General features: G+C 37.0%; 1 protein-coding gene across 1 annotated transcript in view; it reads left to right on the plus strand.

The window, feature by feature from the left end:
• CFAP54 (cilia and flagella associated protein 54) overlaps window positions 1-17758 on the plus strand; it is a 291046-nt gene that overhangs the window by 84671 nt on the left and 188617 nt on the right. The window contains exons 24-26 of the mRNA XM_043440645.1: window positions 373-520; window positions 2119-2274; window positions 6418-6540. Coding sequence (XP_043296580.1) covers window positions 373-520; window positions 2119-2274; window positions 6418-6540 — 427 coding nt within the window. The remainder of the gene's footprint in view (window positions 1-372; window positions 521-2118; window positions 2275-6417; window positions 6541-17758) is intronic.

The following is a 17758-nucleotide window of genomic DNA, read 5'->3' on the forward strand; positions in this document are numbered from 1 at the left end:
GCCAATGGTTTATGTTTTATATATCCATGATATATGTCCACAGCTTAATTTTCTTAGTTATGAGCTTGTTAAGAATAGTCTTTAATTTCAATTTAAACAGCTGTACAAGAGTTACTATGTTACGTACTTCTACTGCTGCTGCTAAGTCGCTCAGTCGTGTCCGAGTCTGTGTGACCCAATGGACAGCAGCCCACCAGGCCCCTCTGTCCACAGGCTTCTCTAGGCAAGAATACTGGAGTGGGTTGCCATTTCCTCCTCTGACTTTTGCTGCTATCTTGGGATAATTGTGTTGGTATAACAAATCAAGCTACAAAATTGAACTCACATACTAAATCACCTTATACCTGTAACATCATTTACTTCTTTTTGCAGATTACATTCAGATATTTTGGCAGAGAGTTCTTCAATTCTCTTATATCTTTTTCTTAGAAATATTTTTGTAACAAGTGACATTAAAATTAAAGAAGAAAATTTTTTCTGTGATAATATTAAAGGCAATGAGATTTTCCCTTCTCAACAAGTAAGTGAATTAAAATCATTGCAAATGCGTTGATTTCTCTTGATTTGTTTCTTGATGTTTCAAGTTTATGAGCTGTGAGGATTGTATATCCTCGCTTGTGAATGGACTGAGAGACCTTTGTATGATTATGCTGGTTTATTTGATATTGTTTGTAGATTTCACAGGCCTAGGCTCATGGTCCCCCCCCTTCTTTTCTATTTATATATATATATTCCTGTATAAAAGTAGTAAAAATTCAAATATTCAAAATGTATAATGTATAAAGTGAAACCCATTAGAATCCTATTATCCCTAAGAATACTACATTCTTGTTTTCATGTGATTTCTCCCATTTTTAAAAATATGCATAGACAAATATGCTATTATTATTTACAAAAACGGAGTCATGATCGACTCACTGTTCTGTAACTTGCTTTTTGAATATTTTTTATAATTTATCTTGGACATACTTTCATGCTGGTACATATCCATCTGGTACATTTTTTAAAACTATGATATTGCATCCTGTGCAGAGGCAGGAATTTAACTTCTTTCCTATTGATATGTTCTCAAGGTACTTATATATTTTGCTCTATTACACCTACAGCCTTACAATGCTCTTGCTTTTAGTAACAATCCTACATAATTTTTTTTTCAATCTAAATTGAGGTTCACTTTTCTTTTTCTCCCTTCCTTCTTTATTTACTTTAGATATATGGAGACTTTTGTAATTTTTGTTTTTCTTTTACAGTTGCTTTTTTCTACCCATCCACTTATTCATTAATTAATTAGCCAATAACTTGTTCGATGAGACTGTGCCAATTTCTCTGGGTATGAAAGTAAAACAAACAAACAAACATGACTCTCTGCCTAAGACACGTTCATAATCTTGTAGAGCCCAAGCATTCATAGCCAATGACCTGTTCCTACTAAGCTGCATTCAGCTTCTTTTTTTTTTTTCATCAATTCCAGAATGCTGGACTACCATTCTAATAACAATTTGCTGTATAGAAATTTCTGGTTGCCCCTCATATTGTTTTCTTTGAATGAAATCTCTCCCCAGGAAAGAGAAAGGAGTAAGATAGGATTCTTACTCTTCTTAAGTGATGTTTAATCACAAAAAGCCTAACTTTACATTTTGCTTTAAGTAGCAGAAGTATAATAGAAGATAGGTTGGTCTACAAAAAATTTACCATTTTCTCACAAATCCAGAAGAGAAATAGACTATTAATCAAGTGGAGGCCATATTACAGCAATACTGTGTTTTAATTATTATTTGTTATAGTTATATTTTTGAAAAAGCTAGAGTTTTCCTCCTAAAATATAGCCAAGATTTTATCTTACCAATCAAAAAAGATTGGTGCCTTTTCTGTTACTAGTGGTATTTGATTGTAATTCATAAAAAATATTTAGGTTTAATTCTAAGATCGTGTCATTCGTATGTATCAATAGCATTACTGGGGAGTTAGAGTTGTTCCTGAATTTAGGTTTTTCTTTATATCAACATTCATGTTATTGTTTAGTTATAAGGATCACATTTCTTACCCTTTCCCCTCATTAGAGACACACAAGTTAAGTACCTGTGTTCAGCTTGAGTAACAATGCCTGTTTCTTTACAGATTGCTAGACTAATTGAATGTGAGAGAGTATTGGTGGCATTGGAACTGAGCAACTACCTAAATGATTCCAGTTATGCCCTTCAGGCTGTGACTCAGTGTTACGGCCTCCTTGCTCCTATCATTTATCACAATATTGTTTTGGTACCTGTTGTACAGGTAAGGGTTTCACCCCCTCCCCATAAGGGTATTTTTTTACAAAGGCAAGTCAACACTGCATTTTGGAAAAGAAAATACAACATGTCTCTTAGAAAGTACAGATAGGTCAAGAACCAGTATTATGACATTTCGTGAGTTAACTGAAAGAAATTTTAATAATTTAAATTATATGTCTGGGAAAACATAAATGAGAATTTAAAATGTGTTTCCCTGAAAACATTCAGCCCTGTTGCTGTCCATATTTAAATATGGGTAACATACTTTTCTAGGTTTTTTTAAAAAATCATTTCAATTTGTATGGTCTTGTAATGTTAGAAACAGCAATATTTATTCAAGGCATACTGTTAAAGCCATCACTGAGGGGAAAAAAAATTGGTGGATAACCAGAAAAAAAAAACTTGATGTCTCTGTGGTGAAATTGGAATTTTTGGAAAAAAAGGTTGATAAAACTTGGCTGAAGGGATTGTATTAGTTGTATGTGTTTCCTAACAAATCACCAACACTCAATGGCTTAAAACAACACCCATTCACTATCTCATAGTTTCTGGAGGTCAGAAGGCTGAATACAGGTTATCTGGATCTTTGGCTCAGGATCTCATCAGGTGTTGACCAGAGCTGTGGTCAGAGCTGTGGTCAGAATTTTAGCTCAGGATCAGGCTAAAATCAAGGTGTTGACCAGAGCTGTGATCTCATCTAAGGCTTGGGGTTTTCTTCCAAATTCATTGGTTGTTGAGAGATTCATTCCCTTGCAGCCATGTGATGAGTCCCTTAGTTCTGAAAGGCTGACCACCACTGTGCTGCCACATGCCCTTCTCCACGACATGGCAGTCTGCTTCTTAAATCATCATCCTTTCTTCTTAGAGGTGAGAGATTAGAGATGTCAGACCTACTTTGGAGCGGGGGCATGTCTCAGCACGTCCCAGACATTTCATTAATGTGTCAGGCCCCTGACTCTTCTCAGGGTTTATTTCTATCCTCTGGAGGGCAGGCATCTCACATCTTCAACATACATGCCATTTCTTGTTTATTAGGTTCAGTTAACATGATTTATTGATGTAGTGGTCCAGTGTTTTGTTTTGAGACATGTCCACAAAGTTAAGGTCCTTTCATAAAATATTAGGTCAGAGAATGGAAGCGTTATCATTGCCCTAGGTCAAGACTCTAAATGCATGTTCTTATCTGCCTGGTGTGAATTGGAGCTTCTTCTGATACTTCTTCCCCATAGGATATTATTTCTGTCCAATAAGATAAAAAAGGCAACATTAGCCACCTTAAGGCACCCCCACTCCTTTTTTAAAAAAGAACTTTTTATTTTATACTGGAGTATAGCCAATTAACAATGTTGTGATAATTTCAGGTGGATAGCAAAGGGACTCAGCCATACATATACTCCTTTTATTCATTCTCACCCAAACTCCCTTTTAAGTGCTCCAGCAAAGATACCACAATGGAACAATGCCTGCAATTGGTGCTTCATTGGTTGAGTTGAGAGTAGTCCCCTGTTATCCTCTGGGATCCTACTGATTCAGGATGCATTTAACTCAGAAAGTGGATTATAGCTATGAGGGAAAGACTTAGGAAAGGAGTTTTTAAATTAAATTGTATAGTTTAGAGCAGGAAAAGATGAATGGAACAAGGGAGAGATGCCAGAAATAGGCCTCACTGTAGAAGAATGTAATGTATGATGGAATTGGCTTTCCAATTCAGTGGGAAGATGATGGATATTTTTAGTAAATGGTGGTGAAACATCTGGATATTCCTCTGAAAGAAAGTAGAATTTGACCCCTACTTTGTACCATATGTAAACAGTCCAGATATATTAAAGGCTTAAATGTAAAAGAAAGCAAAAACTTTTGGAAAAAAATAATCCCAAGAGATTCCATGTAGTCAGTGTTGAGGAACTCTAAGCAAAATAGAACTCTTAGATATAAGAAATATTTGACTGTATTTAAATGGCAACCTATGTGTGGCAAAAAGAGCCATAACAAAGATAGTAGGCAATTTATGGATTTGGGAAAGGTATCTAACACTAATGAGGGTAACTATATATAACAAAAAGTCTTTCAACAACTGAATAAATAATTGGCGTGGGATAATAATGTGAAGTTTATAGGAGAGCAAATCCAAGTGGCCAAAAAACATAGGAAAAGATGCTCAGATTCTGAATATCCATAGAAATGCCCATTAAATCAACAATATACCACTAGCAGAATTGAAAAGATCTGTAACTCCTATTTCTGGTGAGGATGTGGGGCAAAGGTATTCTCATTCATCAATGGGAGAAATGTGAACTGTTATAGTCTTTAGAATTTGGTAATGCAAACCTAATTTTAATTAAACTGAATATAAGTAAAACTAAAAACAAATATGCCTAACATAGCAATTCCTCTGCTAGTAATTTATCTCGTGGAATAAGATTTTAGTAAATTAAAAACTGCATTAACACAGCCCAGCAATTCCTTTCTTAATGATTTATCCCGTAGATTAAAATCACCCCTAGTTCCACCCATTGCTTCCATCTGTTCTACCTACTGGGGACACAGTACCACATAATGGGGACACAATACCACATAATTTAGAGGGTCTACTGTGTCCTGGAAGATGGTACCTCACCCTCCCTGGGTATCATCTCAAAGCTGGCACATCACTTGCTGCTCATTTTGGCAACTGCATATGTAGGAAGGTAGTTTTTGTTGTGGTTTTTCTTTTTTTTTGGCCATGCCATGTTGCTTGTGAGATCTTAGTTCCCCAACCAGGGATTGAACCCACTGGACTGCCAGGAAATTCCCTGGGTAAGGATGTTTATTGTAGCTTTCTTAGTGAAGGCAAAAAAGTTGGAGACAAAGAGGACATGCAGTAATTGAAGGATGGCCAGAACTGCCAGACTGTTAAACATCAACATTAAAACTGCAACAGGAAGGCTCTGGAAACGGTTGCAAAATTGTGATTGGTTTACAGTAAATAATGTTATGCAACCATTAGAAATGATGAATTAAATATATAGCTGTAGACTTGGAGGGATTTTTCACACAACATGCCTGAAGGGGAAATGCATAGTTCAGAAAGTGTGCTTAATTTCACTTTGTAAAATAACATTAACTTCTCACTGTGTGTGAAAGTGAAAGTGCATGTGAAAGTGAAGTGAAAGTGTTAGTCACTCAGTCATGTCTGACTCTTCGCAACCTCATGGACTCTAGCCCACCAGATTCCTCTGTCCATGGAATTCTCCAGGCAAGAATACTGGAATACACACACACACACACAGACACACACATACATACACACATAGGATTACATGAGCCCAGAGAAAACTACAGAACTGCTAGGTGGTTAACTTGATTCGGGGATATGGAACAGTAGGTTGGGCGATGGTGACGGTGGAAGGGAGGAATTAAAGCTGCATTGAAAAGAATTCATAAGTGTTCTGTGACAACAGTAATAATGTTAGATTGATGCCTTGAAGCAATTAATGTGCCCACAAAGGACCAACCTCCATATATTAATTTGTCCTTTGGGATAATCTAAATGATGAATAGATTGATGCAATCTAAATCTGCTTTTCTGATAGCAATATTGCTCAGAAGTGTGTGGCAATATTGAAAGCTAAACTTAATTGTCTAGCTCTGGATCAAATTCAGGATCACATGATATGGAGAGTAATTAAGGAAGTAAGTGCCAATATTAATTGATTTCCTGGGATATGAGTGCTTGGTTTTATTTTAAAGGAAGCTCTTATACCAAGTACCCATATTGCTGTATATTTAATATGGTACATAGTCCTTCTCTGTAAGTTTTTTTCAAGGTTCTCCTAAGCCTGAATGTGATGTTTAGTTTCTTGTACACATGTAACATTTTACCTGTATCTTTTGTGGTACTTATCAGTATGGGCTTTGTTTTATCTATTTTTGTATTTATTTTATCCTCTCCACTAGATTTCAAGTTACGTTAGATGAAGGACTCATCTGAACATTGAATTTATCAATTTTATCTCAGGGTACACTTCTTTGCACAAGATGAGCAATTGGTCCATAATTATAAACAACAATAAAATGTGATGGCTTAAACTTGCATGATTTAAATAGGGTGTTTTTTTAATGAGTAAAGATATTTTCAACAAAAAACATATGTGTTTCTATTTTTCAGATCTTGATAAAGTGTGTGGTGGTTTTGCAAGGACTACCAAATGTCATCCAGTCAAAGAAACATCTTGCGAGCTTTGAAAGTGTACAGCATATGATAGCTTGCTGTATCTTCTACATAACAAAGGTATCTACCTCATCCTTTAGCTAGTGTCATAAGACTTAGGAGCTCTAATGATTTAGAAAGTTACACTACTTTTAATCACAGTGATTAGAATACTTATTTATTTATTTTTCCATTTATTTTTATTAGTTGGAGGCTTATTACTTTACAATATTATAGTGGTTTTTGCCATACACTGACATGAATCAGCCATGGATTTACATGTGTTCCCCATCCTGAGCTCCCCTCCCACCTCCCTCCCATCCCATCCCTCTGGGTCATCCCAGTGCACCAGCCCTGAGCACTTGTCTCATGCATCCAACCTGGACTGGCGATCTGTTTCACACTTGATAATATACAAGTTTTGATGCTGTTCTCTCAGATCATCCCACCGTCGCCTTCTCCCATAGAGTCCAAAAGTCTGTTCTATACATCTGTGTCTCTTTTTCTGTTTTGCATATAGGGTTATCATTACCATCTTTCTAAATTCCATATATATGCATTAGTATATTGTATTGGTCTTTATCTTTCTGGCTTACTTCACTCTGTATAATGGGCTCCAGTTTCATCCATCTCATTAGAACTGATTCAAATGAATTCTTTTTAATGGCTGAGTAGTATTCCATGGTGTATATGTACCACAGCTTCCTTATCCATTCGTCTGCTGATGGGCATCTAGGTTGCTTCCATGTCCTGGCTATTATAAACAGTGCTGTGATGAACATTGGGGTGCACGTGTCTCTTTCAGTTCTGGTTTCCTCAGTGTGTATGCCCAGGAATGGATTGCTGGGTCATACGGCAGTTCTATTTCCAGTTTTTTAAGGAATCTCCACACTGTTTTCCATAGTGGCTGTACTAGTTTGCATTCCACCAATAGTGTAAGAGGGTTCCCTTTTCTCCACACCCTCTCCAGCATTTATTGCTTGTAGACTTTTGGATAGCAGCCATCCTGACTGGTGTGTAATGGTACCTCATTGAGGTTTTGATTTGCATTTCTCTGATAATGAGTGATGTTGAGCATCTTTTCATGTGTTTGTTAGCCATCTGTATGTCTTCTTTGGAGAAATGTCTGTTTAGATCTTTGGCCCATTTTTTGATTGGGTCATTTGTTTTTCTGGAATTAAGCTGTAGGAGTTGCTTGTATATTTTTGAGATTAAACCTTTGTCTGTTTCTTCATTTACTATTATTTTCTCCCATTCTGAAGGCTTTCTTTTCACCTTGCTTATAGTTTCCTTTGTTGTGCAAAAGCTTTTAAGTTTAATTAGGTCCCATTTGTTTATTTTTGCTTTTATTTCCAATATTCTGGGAGGTGGGTCATAGAGGATCTTGCTGTGATTTATGTCAGAGAGTGTTTTGCCTATGTTCTCCTCTAGGAGTTTTATAGTTTCTGGTCTTACATTTAGATCTTTAATCCATTTTGAGTTTATTTTTGTGTATGGTGTTAGAAAGTGTTCTAGTTTCATTATTTTACAAGTGGTTGACCAGTTTTCCCAGCACCACTTGTTAAAGAGGTTGTCTTTTTTCCATTGTATATTCTTGCCTCCTTTGTCGAAGATAAGGTGTCCCTAGGTATGTGGATTTATCTCTGGGCTTTCTATTTGTTCCATTGATCTATATTTCTGTCTTTGTGCCAGTACCATACTGTCTTGATGACTGTGGCTTTGTAGTAGAGCCTGAAGTCAGGCAGGTTGATTCCTCCAGTTCCATTCTTCTTTCTCAAGATTGCTTTGGCTATTCGAGGTTTTTTGTATTTCCATACAAATTGTGAAATTATCTGTTCTAGTTCTGTGAAGAATACTGTTGGTAGCTTGATAGGGATTGCATTGAATCTATAGATTGCTTTGGGTAGTATACTCAATTTCACAATATTGATTCTTCCAATCCATGAACACGGTATATTTCTCCATCTATTTGTGTCCTCTTTGATTTCTTTCATCAGTGTTTTAAAGTTTTCTATGTATAGGTCTTTTGTTTCTTTAGGTAGATATACTCCTAAGTATTTTATTCTTTTTGTTGCAATGGTGAATGGTATTGTTTCCTTAATTTCTCTGTTTTCTCATTGTTAGTGTATAGGAATGCAAGGGATTTCTGTGTGTTAATTGTATATCCTGTAACTTTACTATATTCATTGATTAGCTCTAGTAATTTTCTGGTAGAGTCTTTAGGGTTTTCTATGTAGAGGATCATGTCATCTGCAAACAGTAAGAGTTTCACTTCTTCTTTTCCTATCTGGATTCCTTTTACTTCTTTTTCTGCTCTGATTGCTGTGGCCAAAACTTCCAACACTATGTTGAACAGTAGTGGTGAGAGTGGGCACCCTTGTCTTGTTCCTGATTTTAGGGGAAATGCTTTCAATTTTCCACCATTGAGGATAATGTTTGCTGTGGGTTTGTCATATATAGCTTTTATTATGTTGAGGTTTGTTCCTTCTATTCCTGCATTCTGGAGAGTTTTTATCATAAATGGATGTTGAATTTTGTCAGAGGCTTTTTTCTGCATCTATTGAGATAATCCTATGGTTTTTATCTTTCAATTTGTTAATGTGGTGTATTACATTGATTGATTTGTGGATATTAAAGAATCCTTGCATTCCTGGGATAAAGCCCACTTGGTCATGATGTATGATCTTTTTAAATATGTTGTTGGATTCTGTTTGCTAGAATTTTGTTAAGGATTTTTGCATCTATGTTCATCAGTGATATTGGCCTGTAGTTTTCTTTTTTTGTGGCATCTTTGTCAGGTTTTGGAATTAGGGTGATGGTGGCCTCATAGAATGAGTTTGGAAGTTTACCTTCTGCAATTTTCTGGAAGAGTTTAAGTAAGGTAGGTGTTAGCTCTTCTCTAAATTTTTGGTAGAATTCAGCTGTGAAGCCATCTGGTCCTGGGCTTTTGTTTGCTGGAAGATTTTTGATTACAGTTTCGATTTCCTTGCTTGTGATGGGTCTGTTAAGATCTTCTGTTTCTTTCTGGTTCAGTTTTGGAAAGTTATACTTTTCTAAGAATTTGTCCATTTCTTCCAAGTTGTCCATTTTATTGGCATAGAGCTGCTGGTAGTAGTCTCTTATGATCCTTTGTATTTCAGTGTTGTCTGTTGTGATCTCTCCATTTTCATTTCTAATTTTGTTGATTTGGTTCTTCTCCCTTTGTTTCTTAATGAGTCTTGTTAACAGTTTGTCAATTTTGTTTATTTTTTCAAAAAACGAGCTTTTAGCTTTGTTGATTTTTGCTATGGTCTCTTTAGTTTCTTTTGCATTTGTTTCTGCCCAAATTTTTAAGATTTCTTTCCTTCTACTAACCCTGAGGTTCTTCCTTTCTTCCTTCTCTAGTTGCTTTAGGTGTAGAGTTAGGTTATTTATTTGACTTTTTTTCTTCTTTCCTGATGTAAGCCTGTAATGCTATGAACCTTCCCCTTAGCACTGCTTTTATAGTGTCCCATAGGTTTTGGGTTGTTGTGTTTTTATTTTCATTCATTTCTATGCATGTTTTGATTTCTTTTTTGATTTCTTCTATGATTTGTTGGCTATTCAGAAGCATGTTATTTAGCCTCCATATGTTTGAATTTTTAATAGATATTTTCCTGTAATTGAGATCTAATCTTACTGCATTGTGGTCAGAAAAGATGACTGGAATGATTTCATTTTTTTTGAATTTACCAAGGTTAGATTTATGGCCCAGAATGTGATCTATTCTGGAGAAGCTTCCTTGTGCACTTGAGAAAAAGGTGAAATTGATTGTTTTGGGGTGAAATGTCCTATAGATATCAATTAGGTCTAGCTGGTCTGTTGTGTCATTTAAAGTTTGTGTTTCCTTGTTAATTTTCTGTTTAGTTGATCTATCCATAGGTGTGAGTGGGGTATTAAAGTCTCCCACTATTATTGTGTTATTGTTAATTTCCCCTTTCATACTTGTTAGCATTTGCCTTACATATTGCGGTGCTCCTATGTTGGGTGCATATATATTTATAATTGTTATATCTTCTTCTTGGATTGATCCTTTGATCATTATGTAGTGTCCTTCTTTGTCTCTTTTCACAGCCTTTATTTGAAAGTCTATTTTATCTGATATGAGTATTGCAACTCCTACTTTCTTTTGGTCTCTGTTTGCATGAAATATTTTTTTCCAGCCCTTCACTTTCAGTCTGTACGTGCCTCTTGTTTTGAGGTGGGTCTCTTGTAGACAGCATATACAGGGGTCTTGTTTTTGTATCCATTCAGCCAGTCTTTGTCTTTTGGTTGGGGCATTCAACCCATTTACATTTAAGGTAATTATTGATAGGTATGGTCCTGTTGCCATTTACTTTGTTGTTTTGGGTTCGCATTTATACAACCTTTCTGTGTTTCCTGTCTAGAGAAGATCCTTTAGCATTTGTTGAAGAGCTGGTTTGGTGGTGCTGAATTCTTTCAGTTTTTGCTTATCTGTAAAGCTTTTGAATTCTCCTTCATATCTGAATGAGATCCTTGCTGGGTACAGTAATCTAGGTTGTAGGTTATTCTCTTTCATTACTTTAAGTATGTCCTGCCATTCTCTTCTGGCCTGAAGAGTTTCTATGCATAGATCAGCTGTTATCCTTATGGGAATCCCTTTGTGTGTTATTTGTTGTTTCTCCCTTGCTGCTTTTAATATTTGTTCTTTGTGTTTGATCTGTTAATTTGATTAATATGTTTCTTGGGGTATTTTGCCTTGGGTTTATCCTGTTTGGAACTCTGTGGGTTTCTTGGACCTGTGTGACTATTTCCTTCCCCATTTTAGGGAAGTTTTCAGCTATCTCCTTGAGTATTTTCTCATGGCCTTTCTTTTTGTCTTCTTCTTCTGGGACTCCTATGATTCCAATGTTGGGGCATTTCACATTGTCCCAGAGGTCCCTGAGGTTTTCTTCATTTCTTTTAATTCTTTTTTCTTTTTTCCTCTCTGCTTCATTTATTTCCACCATTTTATCTTCTACCTCACTTATCCTATCTTCTGCCTCCATTATTCTACTCTTGGTTTCCTCCAGAGTGTTTTTGATCTCATTTATTGTGTTATTCATTTTTAATTGACTCTTTTTTATTTCTCCTAGGTCCTTGTTAAACATTTCTTGCATCTTCTCAATCCTTGTCTCTAGGCTATTTGTAACTCCATTTTGTTTTCAAGATTTTGGATCATTTTTATTATCATTATTCTAAATTCTTTTTCAGGTAGATTCCCTATCTCCTCCTCTTTTGTTTGGCATGGTGGGCATTTTTCATGTTCCTTTACCTGCTGGGTATTTCTCTGCCTTTTCATCTTGTTTAGATTGCTGTGTTTGGAGTGGCCTTTCTGTATCCTGGTGGTCTGTGGTTCCTTTTTATTATGGAGGTTTCTCCCAGTGGATGGGGTTGGACGATTGGCTTGTCAAGGTTTCCTGGTTAGGGAAGCTTGCATTGGTGTTCTGGTGCGTGGAACTGGATTTCTTCTCTCTGGAGTGCAATGGAGTGTCCAGTAGTGAGTTTTGAGATGGGTCTTATGTGTTTGGTGTGACTTTGGGCAGCCTGTATGTTGACGCTCAGGGCTATGTTCCTGCGTTGCTGGAGAATTTGCATGGTATGTCTTGCTCTGGAACTTATTGGCTCTTGGGTGGTGGTTGGTTTCAGTGTAGGTATGGAGGCTTTTGGATGATCTCTTATTACTTAATGTCCCCTGTAGTCAGGAGTTCTCTGGTGTTCTCAGGTTTTGGGCTTAAGCCTCCTGCCTCTGGCTTTCGGTCTTATTCTTCCAGTAGCCTCAAGGCTTCTCCAACTATACAGCACTGATAATAAAACTTACAGGTTAATGGTGAAAAGATTCTCCACAGTGAGGGACACCCTGAGAGGTTCACAGAGTTACATGAAGAAGAGGAGAGGGAGGAAGGAGATTGAGATGAGCAGGAGGAGAAAAAGGGTGGACTCAAGAGGAGAGAGACAGATCTATGCAGTACTCCGTTCCCTAAGTGTTCTCTGTAGCCCAGAACACCCACAGAGATTCACAGAAATGGATTGAGAAGAGAAGGGGGAGGGAGGAAATAGAGGTGATCTGGGGGAGGAAAAGGAGAGTCAAAAGGGGGAAAGAGTAATCATCACACTCCTGAGTAAAAATGGGTACTGAATATTGGATTCTTAAATGTCCAAAATTGATATCAAATACTGAAAAACAAAGATTAAAAATCTAGAGTAGAGGTTAGACTCTTAAAAATACAATATTAAAAACAAAAACAAAAACAAAAAATTTAAGAAATATATATGAAGTTCGCTTTAAAAATAGGGTCTTTTTTTGTTTTTACAAGGTTATAGTGAAATGAAAATGAAAATTAAGGAGTAATAGAGGAGTAATAGAGGACTTTAAAAGAAAATAAAAGAAAAAAAGAAAAAAAATTTTTAATTAAAAAAATAGTAAAAATATATGAAAATGAAAATGAAAATTAAGGAGTAATAGAGGAGTAATAGAGGACTTTAAAAGAACATAAAAGAAAATGAAAATTAAGGAGTAACAGAGGAGTAATAGGGAATTTTAAAAGAAAATAAAGAAAAAAAAAGAAAAAAAAGTTTTTTTAAAATAAAAAAATAGTAAAAATATATCAAGGAATTTCTCTGGAGGTGTTGTGAGCAGTGTGGGTTCAGTTCAGTTTCAGATAGCTCCTTGTTCCAGCTTACACTTCTCGATATCTATAGGCCCCATCCAGTGCAGTTGGTTTTAAATACAGGTATTTTACTCTGTTGTACCTGTCAGTTCTGAAGCGGTTCCCTTTGTTTATTTGGCTTCTGTTTGCTGGTCTCTTCAGTGTCTAACTTCTGCCCTGACACACGTGGGCGGAGGTGGTCCTTCTTTAGGTTCGCTTGTTCAGTCGCGCTGCGGGGAGGGAGGGGCGCTGCCGACAAATGTCACTGGCGTGTGTGGGGCGCACTCGCAGTGTTCCGGCCACACTGGGTTTACCCCTCTCCCGGTGTGTGCTTTCCCCGTCTACACTGCTCAGGCTCCAGGCTGATCTACAGGGAGCGGGCCCTGAGTTGCGTGCGGTTCCAGTTTTCGGGTACTCCACAAAAGCACAGACTCGGTTGGGCCTGCGTTTTGTGCCTTCCCCGCCGGAGCAGTTCAGGCAGCCAGGAGCTTGACGAGCGCACTCTCCCTGGGTGCGGTGCGCCTTCTCCCCTCCGCGGTCCCAGCCTGTTTCCGAGGTCCCAACCTCAGTTGGGTGCGCCTTGTGCCTATTCAGAGGAGCTGGTCTCTAGCCTCAGCCCTCCTGGCAGATGTCAGCCATCCAGAATCTCAGGAAGTCTTTGGTTAGAAACTGGGAGCCTGTTTGCAGTTTGGTAGGAGGTGCTGTCTCCGGGCCGAGTTTGCCCCTTTCCCCTCACCCCTGCCTCCTGCCTCTGGCAGGGGATGGGCCGGTCCACAGCCGGCTAGCTCTTCTCTGGAATTGCTCAGTCTTTCTTTTGTTCCTAAGCAATGCCACCCGCTCCTCTCTGTTCAGCCCTCACTTGCTGGTGGCAGATGCGAGCATCTGGGGTACTTTTCTGCTGGGAGTTGCTTTTAGATGTGTAATCTGTGGGTTTTATTTATTTTTCCTCCCAATTAGGTTGCCCTCTGAGATTCGAAAACTTCCCCCAGACCCACCCGTGAGAGGGTTTCCTGGTGTTTGGAAACGTCCTCTATTTCGACTCCCTTCCCGGGACAGCTCTCTGTCCCTAACTCTTTTGTCTCTCTTTTTATCTTTTATATTTTGTCCTACCTCCTTTCTAAGACAATGGGCTGCTTTTCTGGGTGCCTGATGTCCTCTGCTAGCGATCAGAAGCTGTCTTGTGGAGTTTGCTCAGCGTTCAAATGTTCTTTTGATGAATTTGTAGGGGAGAAAGTGGTCTCCCCGTCCTATTCCTCTGCCATCTTAGCTCCTCTGAGATCTAGAATACTTAAAATAGTACTACTTTGTTGTTATTCAGTCGCTAAGTCACGTCTGACTCTTTACAACACTATGGACTGCAGCACACCAGGCTTCCCTGTTCTTTACTATCTCCTGGAGTTTGCTCAAACTTATATCCATTGAGTTGATGATGCCATCCAACCATCTCATCCTCTGTTGCCCCCTTCTCCTTTTGCCTTCAATCTTTCCCAGCTTCAGGGTCTTTTCCAGTGAGTTGGCTCTTCGCATCAGGTAATTAAAGTATTGGCGCTTCAGCTTCAGCATCAATCTTTCCAATGAATACTCAGGGTTGATTTCCTTTAGGATCAACTGGTTTGGTTTCCTGGCAGGCCAAGGGAATCTCAAGAGTCTTCTCCATTACTTTAGTTGGGACTCAAGTTTGCTTCTGTGGAGGTCTGGCAACAGAGAGGCTTCTACTCTCTACCTTAGCAAAGAGGTCATGATTTCCTGGCAACTTATGTCCTGACCTGAGGAGCAGGAAATCGTATTCCTTTGATCACTCACTGGTTTGCCACTGTGGGATCTCTATGCCCTGGTCTGTGTAGATTCTGAGGGAGCATAAGCCATTAGCAAGAAGAAATGGTAATAAGTCACTTATGGGAACTCAGAACCCCAAGGAGAAAGAACAAGCCAAAAACTAGAATAATTGTGTTATTTGTTCTTACAGTGTTGAAAAGGATCAGAGATGACTAAAGAAAAAGAAACCTTTCAAGCAGTACGATTAGAACAGATTTAATTTTTTCTTCCAGTTTTGTTGGGATATAACTGACATACAGCACTGTATAAGTTTAAGATGTACAACATAATGACTTGATTTACATACATCATGAAGTGATTACCATAAGAAATTTTGTGAACGTGGACATCTCCTATAGATACAAAATTAAAGAAATAGAAAAAGTGTTTTTTTCTTGTGATAAACACTCTTAGAATTTACTCCCATAGTAACTTTCATACATAGCAAATTTAATTTTGGATTAAAAATTAAACAAGTGAAGATTGTGATTATACTTCTTGATTCAGATATGGAAGCTCAAGAAACCCTGCAGATGTTGAATAGTATTACCTAGAGATAAATTCAGAAGACAGATCCAGAAGTCAAAACATGAAATAAAAAAGGAGTCTGGAAGTAGAAAAGAAATACATAGATAAGTAATCATCTTTCTGAGTCCCAGGCAGGATTAATGTTAGAATATATATGTAGACACATGTTGGTGAAATTCCTGAAATCCGAGGATAAGGACAAATCTTAATATTTGAGACTGAAAGAACAGGTTACTTATTTGCAATGAAAAGAGAATCAATTAGCTTCAGACTTTTTATCAGCAACACTAAAAGTTAAATTCCTGGAGCAACATTTGTAGAATCCTGAGGGGAAAAGACTAAGGCCTATAAATTAATAACCAGGAAAAGATATCATTCATTTGTCAGGGCAAAATAAACATTTTTAGAAGTGCAGGCATTTAAAAAGTATTCCATCCATGTACTTATCTGAGAAAAACACTTGAGGAAATACTCTATCAAATGACAGTTGGTTCAGAACAGAAATCCCAAGATGGGGAAAGACGGAAAGGAGAGGAATAATGGGAGTGACAAATCTTGCAATATATGTATTATTAAAATTAAATGGATAATAATGATGTGATTAGGATTTTGTAATATAAATGCTAAATAGGGAGTCTTGAAATAGAAGAGTCATCCATGAAAGAAAAATCCGTTAGTAACCTAGATCTAAAGCTTCTATCCTGTTTAGGGTTGAGGGAGTGATGAGCAACTATAGATTCTTGGTGCATGTGTGTCAAAAACACACATAGTATAAAAGTACATATTGTATAACTTTATTATTTTCTTTTGAAAGGATATGTATATTTAAAGATGACTCAGGAGTATGTAGGCATGAGCTGATCTTTAAAACACTGTAGGACTTCTAAACTGTCAAAAAGGAAAAGCAAACAGAGGAATGACAGGGAGGAAAAAAGAACAAAAAAAAGTGGCAGGGACGAAACATGGCTTATTTAAAAGTAAGAAGTAAGGAAATTGAGATTGTATTTCAGATGGAAGGAATAAAATCAAGTACATTGATTACTTCACTAAGCATGAATGACTCAAGAGAGAGAGACTGTCACATGGGCTGAAAAGTTAGATTCAAATGTGTATTATTTCAAGACACCCTGTAAAACAAAATAACAAGGAATTTGAAAAATAAATGGACACAGATATTGGGAAAATGCAAACAGAAATGAAGGAGGCGTGACAATTTTCATATCTGAAAAAGCAGAATTCAGGGTCTAAAACATGGACCAAAAATGGATAAAGAGAGACATTATGTCCATCCAGCCTGTTCTGTTGATCATCTTTTCTGTTCCCGGATGGCCTCTGCACTTTCCAGTCGTAGGGCAGTCTCATTGTGAAGTATTAAAGATCAAGTCCGAATTAAAACAAAACTTCATTTTTTATAACAGCAAATTAAAGGAGAAAAACAGGTTATATGAAAATGCTACAAAGGCACTGGATAAACCTTAGCAGCCTTTTCTAATAAACCTTAGCAACCTTTCCTAATAAAATTTCTAAATAGGTTAGACATGGAAGGAAGTTATTGCATAATGATAAAGACATTTACCAAAAATTTTTAGCAAATATCATGCTAAATGGCAAGTTTCTGAAGTCATTTCTTTAAAATCAGGCACAGGAGATATTGACTCTTAATACTGTGATTCATTATTTGTAGAGATTCTGTCTCATGCAACAGACAAGGGCATGAAATAATTTTGTAATATTAGAAAAGCATAATTTGTAATTGTAAGGTCTAAAAAAACACATGAGAATCTAGCAAAAGGCTACTAAAATTAAAAAGAGAATTTATAAAGTGGTATAAGAATTTATAAAGTTATATAAGATACAAACTTGTTTTTATTTTTAATATGAGCAGTAGCCAGGACAGGGGAAAATATACCACTTACAATGATATACAGTATTTTAAACTTAACAAAATGTTGAAGAACCTAAATAAAAGAAATGTGAAATCTTACTGAAAGACACAAAATAAGATCTGCACATATGGCAGGCCGCACCAAGTTCTTGAATAAGAAGACTAACTGTAATCGTAAAACGAATGTTTCCTAAAATAATATTTACATGCAATGCAGCTTTAATCAGAATCCCAATGGTGTTTCCTTGAAACTGATTAGGATTATTTAGAAGTTCTCAGTAGGTATTAAAATTTACCAAAAGTTCACTCTAGTGAAAAATGGTCTTAACAGAGTAATGGGCAAAAAGATCAGTGGAATAGAATAGAGATTCTAGGAAAAACTGGCCCTGGGTCTACAGGAAGG

Source organism: Cervus canadensis, chromosome 21 (assembly GCF_019320065.1).
Source record: "Cervus canadensis isolate Bull #8, Minnesota chromosome 21, ASM1932006v1, whole genome shotgun sequence".
NCBI lineage: Eukaryota > Metazoa > Chordata > Mammalia > Artiodactyla > Cervidae > Cervus > Cervus canadensis.